The following is a 13,591-nucleotide window of genomic DNA, read 5'->3' as shown; positions in this document are numbered from 1 at the left end:
ATCCTACACACTTTGATAAGCTGTGTTTTAATTTGCCTTGAGATAAAAATGTTTTCTAATTTCTCTATGATTTTTCCTTTTATAGCAGACATCTGGGGACTTGCCAAATATGACTGATTTATCAATTCCATTGTAGTTAAAGAACATAGTTTATATGATTCCACTCTTTAAATTTGTTGACATTTGCTTTATGGCCAAGGATATTTTCTATCTTGGTGAATAGTTTAAGATCCCTCTAAAAAACAAGTATGTATGCTCTATTATTGGTGAAGTGTTCAGTAAATATCACTTAGGTTAAATTGGTTGAGATTGTCATTCAGATCTTCTGATTTTCTTTATCAGTTACTGAGATATTATTTCCCTAATAATATGGAATTAACTATGAAATTCCCATAATTCCATGTTTTCTTCCCTTATTTTTATGGTTTCACTTTCATATTTATCCAGGCACATGTGATTGGATATGGATCCAACCTTTTACTTTTCTTCTTTCATCACTGAACTGTTTCATCGTCGACATTTAAAGTAGCACAGTAAGGATAGTTGGTATTTAAGAGAGAAAATTATTTAGGGAATATAAATAATACATAACATACTTTTAAAATATCTAACAAGTCTTTAAAACTAAAAAGGGGGAAGTCATAGTGGAGAGAAAATAAGCAAGACAAAAAAGTTTTGAAAATATACTTTTTAAATTATAAATACATTCATCTTGTACATAACATATAGTAAATATTAATACTATATATTTTTTTTCCTGACTAGTATTCCATCCCTGAAAATAAACTGTCCAATAAAGAACTTATCTTGAAGCATTACATGGATTCTTTACATCGATACCTTGTTTTCTGGTCTTTTGCTCAAAGTTATGTCATAATCTAATTTCTTATTTGAAGCTCCTAGGATGTGTTACTTCTAAACAGGTTGCTTATTTCTAATTAGCACTTGATTTTTCTGGAATCACTAAAATATACATATATTTTATATACTAAAATCCAGAGATCTGTATAATGTACAATATATACACTTAAGTAATATAATAATTAACAAATTTCATACAGAAATGAGTGTTCTATATTGTTTAGGGCAAGGAAGGGTCTGTAAAGGACTAAATACATTTGTTTTGGTTTTCTATCCCCCAAATCTATTAGGAATTGCAAAGAGAAGAAATCTAATGTTTCATGTCAAGAATTAAGTATTAGCTCCATTGAAGAATAATAAAAAAACTAATTATGAAACATTTGTTTATCAGTTAAGCTGTATGAAGCTCCATTTCAAATCCCCAAAACTAATTTTTATAAGGAATTGCATATGAGTTTTAAGATGACACAGTATCATAGAACAATGGAACATTCTCTAAAATAATTTCCTTTGATCCCTTAAATTTTGTTTTTAGAAGCAGATTGCTGTTCCCCAGTTCACCGCCCTCCCATGCCAATTTTCAGGTGATGTTTCTTCAAGCCATATCAGCTTCAGGTGTAAAGTCAAAACGACTCCTTAGCAGACCCCTTCTAGGTACTTTCATAAATCCAATCCATCTCTTGCCCTCCCTCACTGCGTCAGTTTACCAGGTGTAGGGCTTCTGCATAAACTTGAGAAAGCAGCTGCAGCTGCGGATCATTTCTGTGGCCACCCGCTGTCCCTGCTGGGCAGTGCTGCCTGAGACCTTTCCCTTCTCCCTGCGGTGCTGCTGAGCGGATGTCATTGCCATCCTTGCCTCAAGATACCCAGGGCCTGGGGTCCGGGAAAGAAGTGCACTCCCAGTTCTGGAGGAACGTGGCAATTCTGCTGAAGATGAACCTTTTTCTAGTCCAACGGTGAGAGCAGAATGGAGCCCTGGTAATCTCACTGCTTCTTTAGACTTCAGCCCATTGTATGGGGTACATTTCCTCTTTGAGACCTTTGTACCCTGCACTCCTTCTGCACTCCTTCTGTCAGGTGTAACCACGAGGTTCACTCCTGACCTCGGCTGCTTCTCTGTCTAAATAGCACCTGCTCAACCGGGCTCTCCTGACCCACCCTATTAAAACTGCACCCTATTAAAACTCACTCTTCACATAGTATTCCCTAATCTCCTTTCCTATATTTTCTCCTCCATAGAACTTATCTTCTGATAAATTTTATGATATATTTACTTACTGAAATTGTAATTTTGGCCTCTTCCTTGGAATATAACTGCCATAAAAGTTGGAATTTTGTCTGATTCATTTATACTGGATCCAAAGAATCTAGAATATTGCCTGATGCTGAATAGATGCTTGATAAATATTTACTGAATGAATAATACCTGAAAGGACCACTTCGTACTGCTTCCTTACCACCCACACCAGCCCCTGGATCATTTACCATCTGGTCAAAATGGAAGTGGGCCAGGAGCCAATGTGAAGTGCACGTGCCCCTCACTCCCCCAGGAGAAGGTAGGAATCCCTCAAGTCACTTCCCTCTCCATTTCCCCTTTCATGGAACTCCAGATTCCCCTCTCCGCCCCTACCCCACTACCAAAGCTGGTCTCTACTACAGTTCTAGATTTTGTGCCGACTCCTGTTGTCTGGGGCACATATTTCATATGAACTCTATGATATTTAAAAAATTTCTCATAATTATCTAACCACAAAAAAGTTGTTTAATTTTTACAGCTTAATGAGAATAGTTTGAGAAATAGTAACTCCACATTAATTCACAGTATTTAACCATAAAATTGTGTAATTAAAAATATCAAATTTGAATAAAATGTCACAACACAAAATCTGTTCAAAAAGAGATGTATTTTAATGATAAAAGACACCATTAGTGAAGTTGTTCTGTATATGTCTTTTGTGATGTTAAACATGTACTGTAATATATGTCTTTATGTAGATAAATCGAAAAGAATACAATTTGTTTCACCATGAAAAAGCTATGATTTTAAAGCCTTTTAAAAAGAAAAGTTCCGCTTAGAAAATGACACTTAGGCGTAATGGCACCTTGATGAGGGAAAGAAAATAATGACATATATTTAAAGCCTTCTTAATATAAACCTCACTACAAATATCCAATTCTTTTGAAGACAATATGTAGAAAAGAAAAAAGCTTCTAAGGCAGATTAAGATACAAGTTTGGCTAATGGTTGATGAATTATAAAATTTCCTACTTGATAAATTCCCCTAGATAGTACAAAACCTTTTCCATTTAAAAGGTCATATAAAAAGGTATAAACCAGGAGAGCTAATATTGGACCCTAACAAAAGTTTACTTTAGGTTATTTCAATATAGTCACATAAGAAAATTCATTTTAAAAAAGAATTTTAAGCCAATACTAGGCATTAAAATAGCCATTTGGCTGAGGTTAATTTTCTACAGTCAAATAAACAAAAAAGCTGCCCTCCCTCCACACCACCAAATAGCAATGGGACAACTGATCCTAATGTGCCCCTAAGGTTGTTTGTTTGTTTGTTTTAACTAAGATTAGTTTACCATCTGCTAGAATCCCAGCCCAGGAACCAGCCTGTGAAGGTGAGTGGCTCATGGCCCTGTTTTATGATAACAATTGGTGTCCTCTTATCTCTTCCAGAAGGGTCCGTCTCAAGATACATTTTGGCTAAAAAGAGTTACAAAGACATAAATTCAGTTAGTTTGAGATTTAACTAAAATAACTATAGAATGAAAATTCTTCCATGGATTAAATCCAATGGATTAAATTTTCATTACCCCCAAGTAATCAAATATGAACCATTTCTTATTGATTTTTTCATTTGCCATTAAAAGCACATTATAAAGTCTCATTACTGTCTTTCTAAAGTAGGCAACAAAACATTTTTCTTGTGCCCATGGTGCAATTTTTTAGTTTTAAAAAATTCCATTGCTCCTTAGGTTTGAGGATGATGGTTAAGCTCCTTCTCTGCTTCAATATGGATTTGGGGAAGATGTGGTAATAAAGAGCAGCCAGGTGCTTGGTAATAACCTTGCCAGGTTACTCCCATAATCGTCCTTGGAATTTAGCTTACCAGACTTCAGCGACTCTGTCTTCTCGACTTCATTGGCATCTTTGCCAACCCAAATAAATATCTGAAAAATGAAACAATAACAATATGAACTGGTTTTGGAGCATTGCCTGGGTGCCAGGCACTATGCCAAGTGCTGTACACACACTGCTCGTTTCATCGGCGTGCCAGCCCCAGAAGTGGGGGAGGTGTGTGCAGGTGGGGCCACAGAAATTCCACCAGTTCCCAATGTTCACTCTCACCAGGAGCACCTGAATTTATACCCTGATAATGTGACTAGACTTCACACTCCCATTTTATGTTTACATGGCACTTTTCTAGTTTATAAAGTGATCTTTCACAGAAACAACAGGTGGGTTGGGGTTTTTGCATTCACCCACTGAAGGATGGAAGACCGGAAATCGTCATCCCCATTTCCTAGGTGTAGGTCCAGGCTGCAGAGGACCCCATGGAGAAAATTATTTGAGGAATTCCCCAGACTCTGTTTAGGACTCTCTGACTTAAGTCTAGTGTTTTCTCCTATAGTATCATGCCCTATTAAACTTTTGTAAAGTGCTGTATTGTTTAGTATCAAGGATTAAAAACTTCTTGATTATGACATTCCTCTCTCTTTCTCTCTCTATATATCTATGTATATATGTATGTGATCTGCATCATATATGTAAAGTCTATAATACATACAATCCGATATATATTCTTTTCTTTGCCAAATGTGTGGGTTCAGTATTTTAATGCTGAAAAATCCTCTTGAATTACCTTGTACTTAAATCACTTTAAAATCACTTGCAAGCAGAGCAATTTTGGTCAAATTAAATTTTGATCGTGTTCGAATTCATACACAGGTATTGGAATACTTGTTGCAGAGGACAGAACATATCACAACAGCATGGGAATTTAAATAAAAAGTATGATTTTTTAAAAAATGAAATGTAGTTTGAAGAGAATTTAGGACTAGACCTCCGATTCAAGTATGGTCATTGTAGATCAAGATTAAGGAATATTTTAACTGAATGGCTTAGCTATTAGAAATAGACCTAAAAGTACAATTTCTTTCTTCTTCTATGGAAATTGATTCCTAACATACTTATCTTTACCTTCCATTATAGTTAGTTTACATAAAGATTTTTAAAAACAGATGGATGTGGCATGTCAAATTACCATTAATTTTCTCTTAAATTAAGATATATAATACAGTATCATATTTTACTGTTTGGATTCAAAACTATTCTGTGCTGCTTCCTCCTCAGAGGAGGGCTTCCTTATAACCTTTTGTCAAATTTCAAAAGAAATTCCCAGTATTTGGCCTCCCCCATTGTATTGTACTTATTATTATACTTATTAGTAAAATGAACACAGGAATAAATTAGAAGCAAGTACCTTTCACAATAAATGAAAAATAGAAGTCAACTTGCCCTATGAATGTTGTTTTTTGCCAAACTGTGTTGTTTCTTTTCAATATCACCATTTCTCAAAGCAGGTTCTGTCAGTTCCCAACCTTAAGTACATTCTCTTGTTATGAACAAAATATTACTGTTACCTGTTCCCAAGCATCTAGCAACATGACATCATCTTCCGCTAAATCATCCTGCGTGAACTCTCCTGGAACTTCTTCAATCTGAAATGTATGAAAAACTTTAAGACCAAACAGTAGGATTATTATTATCCAATATATTATGTTAGAGGGCAGTGAAAAACTTCAGTAGTTATTTTTTTCTTCTTTTTGAGTAACAAAGAATTAAAGAATTGTTCATCAGATGTCACAAACTGATGCACAGTTTGGCCAGTATGGTACTCAGTGCATTTGGATGCTTCTAAGAACAAGAATACAGACGTCAATCTGACCGCAGTCCTCTGTATGAGCCGCTCTTCACGACAAGACACTTCACATATTTTGTTGCCTGCCTATTCTCTAAAAACATTGGGTTTTATGGTCTGGGTATTAAATTGCCTTTTGTTTTGTAGATCAAGACTTTTAAAAGTCAATAGATCTGGACAATTTGCCATATCAACCATTTTCAATAAGACATGCAAATTTTAATTATTTTTATTTTGAGTAGGATAAATTGTATTCCCTATAGTTAACATCAAATGGTAATGGGCAAGATTAGTTTAATCCACTCAACACCAATAGGCATATATTAATCTAAAGTTCAATATCTTTAGAGAATTTCGAACAAACTGTGTACCCTGATTCTTAGGGAGGTGTGGTAGAATGGATTATGGTTCCTAATTCTTCACTCCCTCACTCTGCCATTTGACTTTGCAGTGCAGTCAAACAGATGAAGATAACTATGGCCTTGGCCATGTCCTATTTAGCAAACGTGACTCAACAGGGGTCATCTTGTTTTCCTGGGCTCTGTCACCAGAAAAACTGGCATAAAACCAAAGTGCAGCCCATGGAGAACCTCCAGGCAGCACAGATTAGATAAATCCAGTCCTAGCACCCTCCAGGCATCTCAACATAATTCATGTTTGTTATGCTCTGATAAGATTTTGAGGTCCTTATTCAAAAACAAGCAAAAAAAAAAATCCCTACAAACAATGATCATTTATAGAGAACAAAAGTTTGTTTATATTATCTTTCTACAAGACCATAAGATTTTAAAACAAAAACCCTAGCCTGAACAATGGTGCATGCCTGCAACCCTGGGGACTCAGGATTGAGGTAGGAAGATCACAAGTTCAAGGTCAGCCTGGGTAACTTACTGAGACCCTGTCTTGAAATAAAGAAAAAAAAAGGGCTGGGGCTATAACTCAGTGGTAGACTTAGTTCAGTCTTCAGAATTGAAAAAAAAAAAAGAAAAAAAAAAAAAGAGAGAGATCATCTTACATATATCACTTGCTGTGTACCAGGCACTATTCTACTTCTTTAAATGAAATAATTAATATTCACAAAACTGCATGAAGCTGGTACTGTAACGCTTCCCATTTTACACAGTATAGAGGGTAAGGAACTATCTTAGGGTCACATAGTCAGTAAGTAATTTCACCCAATAAGTGATATCAGATGGGCAGATTGGTTCCAAAAGCTGTGCTTTTAACCAATAGGCTCTTGTGTGAATGTACTAAAGCCTACTTTCTGATAGTGATTATAAGATCAAGCTATTGTTAATAACAATCCTTTTCTTCAAACTATGAAGGGAGTAGAAGGGATTTCATATATCAAACAAGAAAATGAACAGATAGAAGGGTGAGATATATTTCTCAAGAGGCTAACATATGCATGTGACCAAAAAAAACCCAAAAATTAATATATCTGTTAATTTGTATGGTTTAGATATGAAGTGTCCTCCAAAAGCTCATGTGTGAAAAAATGCAAAAATTTTCAGAAGTGAAAATGATTCGATTATAAAAAGTATGACCTAATCAGTGGATTAATCTACTGACATGGATTAACTGGGCAGTAACTGCAGGCCTGGTGTGGCTGGAGGAAGCAGGTTACTAGGGGCATGCCTCACGGGTTTATATTTTGTTCTTGGTGAGCAGAGCTCGCTCTCTCTGATTCCTGATTGCCATGTCCTGAGCTTCTTCCCTCTTCCATGCCCTTGCCCACAGACGTTCTGCCTCACCTTGGGCAAAGCTATGGTGTCAGCTGACCATGGACTGAAACCTCTGAAACTGTGTGCCCAAATAAACTTTTCTTCCTCTAATTGCTCTTGTCAGGTCTTTTGGTCACAGTAAAGAAAAAACTGACTAAAATAAGATTTCTTTAAAAGCTTGACTGAGAACAAAATCTAGACACGTATTTTTGTAAAATATATCTTCCTTGGAAACAAACATCTAATTTGTGCCAATATTAGCAAGTAATTCTAATAAGAAATACAGAAACATATGCCCAAAAGAAGTTGTTTGGATGCCATATCTAGTTAATAGTCAAAATAACAAAATAGCAGACTTTTCTGATCACAAGTTTATAAATATAGCAAGTACAGGAATTTCATACAAGGTAGGTAATAAACTCTGGTGCTCAACAACTAAGTATCACAATGCTCTATTAAATCTTTGATTTTTAGGTCAAGTCAAATAATAAGCTCCCAGCATGGTTTGTACATGTACAGTTTCATCAAAGCATTCTGTTTCTAGCAACAAGGGCACCTGGGAAAGTTCTCAGGAAACTCTGTGTGTGTGTGTGTGTGTGTGTGTGTGTGTGTGTTGTGTTGAAAATGAAGCTCATATTTACCAGGATATGTTGAACAAATTTGTAGATCAAATTTTATATGGAAAAAAGAATTCATCCTTTAAGTTTACACAAAAGTCCAGGGTGTCAGATAACAGAATTTCCCTGGTTAAACTGAAGGGCTATAGACCAGGATAATATTTCAGAGTTCAATATAAAATCTGTCTTGACATGTCATGGATGGCATGTTCTCATTCCCCCAAAACTCACTGGTTGAAGCCATAACCCCTGGTGGGATGGTAGTAGGAGGTGGGGCCTTTGGCAGGTGGTTCAGCTTAGCTGAGGTCACGGGGGTAGAACCCCACGATGACAGTAGTGCCATGACAGGAGAATGAGACTAGAGCTCACCCTCTTGGCCATGTGAGGATCAGTGAGAAGGCCAGGCAGTGATCCTCACCAGACAACAGGTCTGCAGGTAGACCTTAGACTTCCTAACCTTAGACTTCCTAACTTCCAGCACTGTGAGAAATAAATGCTTAAATCACCCTGTCTATGGTATTTTTGTTATAGCAGTCCGAACTAAGACTGTTATACAAATCCTTCTAACTTTATTTTTAATTTTTTTTTTAGTTGTAGATCAACACAATACCTTTATCTTTATTGTTCTTATGTGGTGCTGAGGATTGAACCCAGTGCCTCCCACGTGCTAGGCAAGTGCTCTACCACTGAGCCACAACCCCAGACCCCTAATTTTACTTTGAATTGCCTAGAATTCAAAACTTGTAAGTGACTATACAATAAAGCATTCCTGCATATGTAGCTTTATGTAACTTTGTCTGAGGATCTTAGTATTTCCTTAATATTTTTTGTTCATCCAACATTGAGAAAGTTTTTATTCTCCTGGGAAACTGAAGTTCGAAGTTTACCTTAGATGAGAAATGACTGCTACCCATGGAAAGTACTTAATTAGGAATTTAGCAAATTGTACCATATAAAATTCATACAGCAATTACTGAAGGCTGACAGAGATGCAAAGTGGCTGATACCTTTAAAAGCACCTTGTCTTATATACTACTTTACTGTATTCTTAATGCTTTCACATCTACTGCATCATTGACCCTTTAACTACCCTGCAGATAGCAAAGATTAATGCATCGAAGCCAAACCTAAGAAACAACAGCTTTCACAAAGCTGCAGAGCATCAGAGCCAACACAGAACACATCTCTCGAGACAGTTAGTTCTCCATCACTGCTTCTTAAGACACTTACAATGAATCTTCCAGTTTTGTTGGAGCAGCCATAAAGCCGAGGCGGATGGTCTTCAGCCTGTGTTTCCAGCAGCGGTGACGTCTGGTAGTCTTTTTTCCCTCCAAGGGAATTCCAGAATTCCTCTGTCAAAAACACACCGAGTTACCCGACACATATTCAGAAGCATATGGTTGGCTTGTTTCACATTAACAATAACAATATCTCATCTTAATTTTATCTTTAAGACATTACTTAAGTTGGGCACAGTGGCACATGCCTGTAATCCCAGTGGCACAGGCGACTGACGCAGGAGGATTGTGAGTTCGAAATCAGCCTCAGCAACTTAGCAAGGCCTAAGCAAGCTTGCAAGATTCTGTCTCTAAATTTAAAAATATATTTTTTAAATATAAATTTTTATATATACATAAGATATTATACTAATAGACAGATTCTAAACCCTCTCTAATCATCAAAAAAAATGACTTTATGAAAAAAAGAGATTAGCAAGCATGCTAAATAGAAATTCTGGCTACTGTCTTTCTCCCTCAGCACACACCTGGTTCCTCGCCTTCTTGAATCCTTGCGGTTTTGCACTTGAGGACATTTGCTACATACTCTGCTCCTTTCTCCTCCTCCTGGCTAGCACCTTTTCCAATCCAGATGTAGCCATTGTTGTTTCGAAGTTTCAGGACAAAAACATCATTGGAGTTCAATGAATTTGCATCAACATCAACCTAGAGCATGAATAAAAATATCAGCATGATTCGAATTCATTGTTGGTCCCCCAACAAACATTTCTTGAAGTTGTGGCAGTTAACAAATCATTCGCAGACTTCTGTCCTACTCCAGGAGATTAGTTCAGGGCAGCAGTGCCACCACCCTATGGCATCTGTATCACTTTAATGCTCATCTGTCTTTAGATAGTAGCACAGGTTCTAAGAATGACATCAGTCACACTTGCACAATAAGAATTAAGAGCTTGGCAAAGGCCGAATGTTCTCTGATATGTAGATGCTAACTCAACAATAAGTGGGGGGTAGGGAAGAATAGAAGTACTTTGGATTAGACAAAGGGGAATGAGGGGAAGGAAGGGGGACTATGAAGAGGAAAGATAGCAGAATGAATTGGACATAGCTTCCCTATGTGCATATATGAATATACAACCAAAGGAATTCTACATCATGTACAACCAGAAGAATGGGAAGTAATACTCCTTATAAGTATACTATGTCAAAATACATTCTACTGTCATGCATAACTAATAAGAACAAATAAAGAATTAAGGATTTGTAAGAGTAACAATGATAACACTCAAATAGATCATAAGAACAAAGACAAGCTGTAAGTGATAACTGGAAAGAGATTGTAGTATTCAAATGAGAAACACAAAACAAAGAGATTAAATCTTTCTCTCCTCACCTAATGAGAAGTTTATCACATTATCAAGGAAAAACCTAAAATCCATATAACAGGGACAGGAGATTAATGTAGGGGAAAAAAATACTATGGATTCACTAAAAGGTTCTTCAGACACAGAAAAATTATAGCTCGAATTATAAAAGACATTGGCATGCCCCTTCCTTCCAACCAAGAAGCTATGGACATTACCTGGGATCAGGCAGGTGAGCAGAGTTCAGTTCACCTGGCCACAGAGCAGCAGGAGGGGCCTGGTTGGGCCCAGACTCTGGCCTGAGAGTGCAGCTCCAAGTGCAATCCATGGGCAGGGGACAGTGCATTTACAGGGTCTTGGGCTTGATAATGAGCATGAAGGACCTAGGGCTTGTCCCCTATGACCTGGTGGTTTTGCAGCTCTGTGTCTATATCTGTGAGAAGCTGTCTGACTATATTATGTAGCTTTGTCACTGTGAATGACTTTCTGCATCTTGTGGATCTGAGTGTGATGAGTGATTCTGGGGAAATGAGGAGGAAGCAGTAAGCAAGACTGAGGTGGAGCATCCAAGAGTGCAAAGATCTCCAGGCCAAGTGCAGAGAATGTTTCAAGAAGGCAGGAGTAACCTGTGTCAAAGGACACTACTTGCCCACCTCTGAACTGCCAGGGCAAAGTCACAACTGCATGGAAAGATGGATTTCACCAGTTTTGTCAGGACCCTGTCCCTAGAGAGAACATTAGGGGTACAAGGAATGGCTGCTGGAGTTTCAAAGTCATGCTTCAGGGGTTACTCAGGAAAGTGATGATAGTCTTCTCCTAGCAGGAAAGAGGACCTCTGGACCAAGCTAAAAGGAACCCATCAGATGTGGTGATGGAGAATTATAGGAACAGGGCTGGCTTTCAGAACTGATTTCTAAGCCATGTGTCTCCTTATTAGTACAGAGGAAAGAGCCAGGATAGTGGAGATAAAGTGACAAGAGGCCCATGGTCAGACTGGTATGAGATCAGGGAGGGAGATCTAGACCTTATGTTCAGAAAGCAATAGCCTGTCAGAAGATGAAGACAGAAAAACCTTATAAAATGATGTTATGGAGAGGCTGGAAATCTGAAGGCTGATTTGAGAGTCTGCAAGGAAATAAGATGATGAACTCCAGGCAACTTATGGTAAAGACCTGCCAGTGGGGAGAGAGACTAGGAGAATAGCACTGGAACATTCTGGTTGACTCTTTCACTGGAATCAACTGAGAATGCTGGTAGTGCCTAAATTGTTAATAATATAGATGGAAGAAAAAAACAGTCATAATCAAATACATGTTGAGGTCAATACAAGTCCAGCATTTCAACTATATGGGTGAATGAGATCACTGTGAAGAGGGCCAAGTCTGAGCCTTGGAGCACTCAAGTCTCCAAGGTCAAGTTGATGGAAACCTAGCAAAATCACCCCTAGGAGGGAAGCTGGTAGGTATGGAAAAAATCATGCCATGTGTGATGACACATAGACACTGATGAGGAATAAAGTGATTATTAAAACTGTAAAAATTCACGGTGACAAATGCCAGTGGGAGACTAAGAAAAAAGAGATCAAGAAGTGACCTTTGACTGTGGCCAGAAGCAGGTCACTGTCAAGATAGATAAAAACCAGTTGGGTGGAGAGGTGGGTAGTGGTGGGAGTGACTGTAGAGAGAAGAGGCTTAACATAGCAGAGACAGTGAGTACGTGAAAACAACTTTCCCAAGGATTTGTGCTCTCAGGAAGGAAAGAGCAATGATGAGGTAGTTGGAGAAGATCCTGGTCAGGATCCAGAAACAGTTTTTAAAGAAATTGTTTTTTTAAGGCATCTTTGAATTTCAAAGTAAATGATCCAGGATACAAGAATAAATTAGTAATAGAGAAGAGAAAGGAAATCATAGTCTACATTCAGGATGATCTGGAAGTGGGATAAAGACATGGAGAGAAATCCAGGAAAGTCCCTAGGAAAGCAAAAGAGGAGGGGATCCTGGACAGAAGTTGACAGTGTGTGGTGGGGGTGGGAGAAACTTGGTTTTAGACAAGGGCCATAATTTTTTATTCTATGTAATAAGCACTTCTTTATTTATTAGCATGTCATTTTATAAAATATACTATCACCAATTTATGGATAACATTGATATTAATTTATAAAACATTTATATGTAAATACTTATACGTAAATTACTAATACAAAATTTAAATCTAGTTCATAAAACAGAAGGGAAAAAGAAGACATATGTACAGATGCAGACAGGCTGGCGACGTTGGCAGGGAGTAGATAAGGTGATTCATTTATGATGTTATTTATGGTCTCTGTGAACTCTGAACCAAAGTTATCAGCAGAGAGCAGGGGGTGCCAGAGATCTAGAGAAAGAGAAGGAGGAGGAGGAGGTGAAGGATGAAGAGGGTTCATGGATTTGGCTACAGAATGGGAGATTGGCTAGAATGTGCATCTCAGGGTAAAGAATCAAAGAACAGGAGATGGTTGTCAGAGATCAGATGGCTGAAACAGACTTCTGAGGAGCCACAGTTATTGTCAGTGGCAGGATTTAGTACAGGACCATGCAAGTGTGAAAGGAAAAGGAGTCAAAGAAAAGAGTGTTGGAAGAGAGAAACCAGAGTGAAGGATAGAAAATAAGAGGAAAGGGCTGGCGGCCCCGCAGATGACAGCACAAGAGGGCAGGGCGGGAGAGGCTGATAGAAAGGAAAGAAGGCAAAGAGGCAAGAGTGAGCAAGGACAGGACCCTGTCCAGCCCCATCCCTGGTAAGTGGGCACTGGGAAGAAACAAGTTCCATTTGAAAGAGGGGTCTGGGAATCGATGTCCTCAGAGGACCACCATAGAGCAA

The 13,591-nt window shown here is 37.9% G+C and overlaps 1 protein-coding gene across 1 annotated transcript in view; it reads right to left on the bottom strand.

Annotated features, from left to right (window-relative positions):
• Positions 1-2,746: 2,746 nt before the first annotated feature.
• Positions 2,747-13,591, bottom strand: part of Scin (scinderin) — a 72,988-nt gene continuing 62,143 nt past the window's right edge. Inside the window, exons 12-16 of the mRNA XM_047561533.1 lie at positions 9,902-10,079; positions 9,367-9,488; positions 5,518-5,595; positions 3,984-4,044; positions 2,747-3,577 (exon numbers count right to left, since the gene is read on the bottom strand). Of these exons, the coding sequence (XP_047417489.1) occupies positions 3,450-3,577; positions 3,984-4,044; positions 5,518-5,595; positions 9,367-9,488; positions 9,902-10,079 (567 nt within the window). The 3' untranslated portion in view covers positions 2,747-3,449. The remainder of the gene's footprint in view (positions 3,578-3,983; positions 4,045-5,517; positions 5,596-9,366; positions 9,489-9,901; positions 10,080-13,591) is intronic.

This window comes from Sciurus carolinensis, chromosome 8 (assembly GCF_902686445.1).
Source record: "Sciurus carolinensis chromosome 8, mSciCar1.2, whole genome shotgun sequence".
Classification (NCBI taxonomy): Eukaryota; Metazoa; Chordata; class Mammalia; order Rodentia; family Sciuridae; genus Sciurus; species Sciurus carolinensis.
The sequence above is the reverse complement of the archived record's forward strand: the minus strand, read 5'-3'. Positions and strand labels throughout refer to the sequence as shown.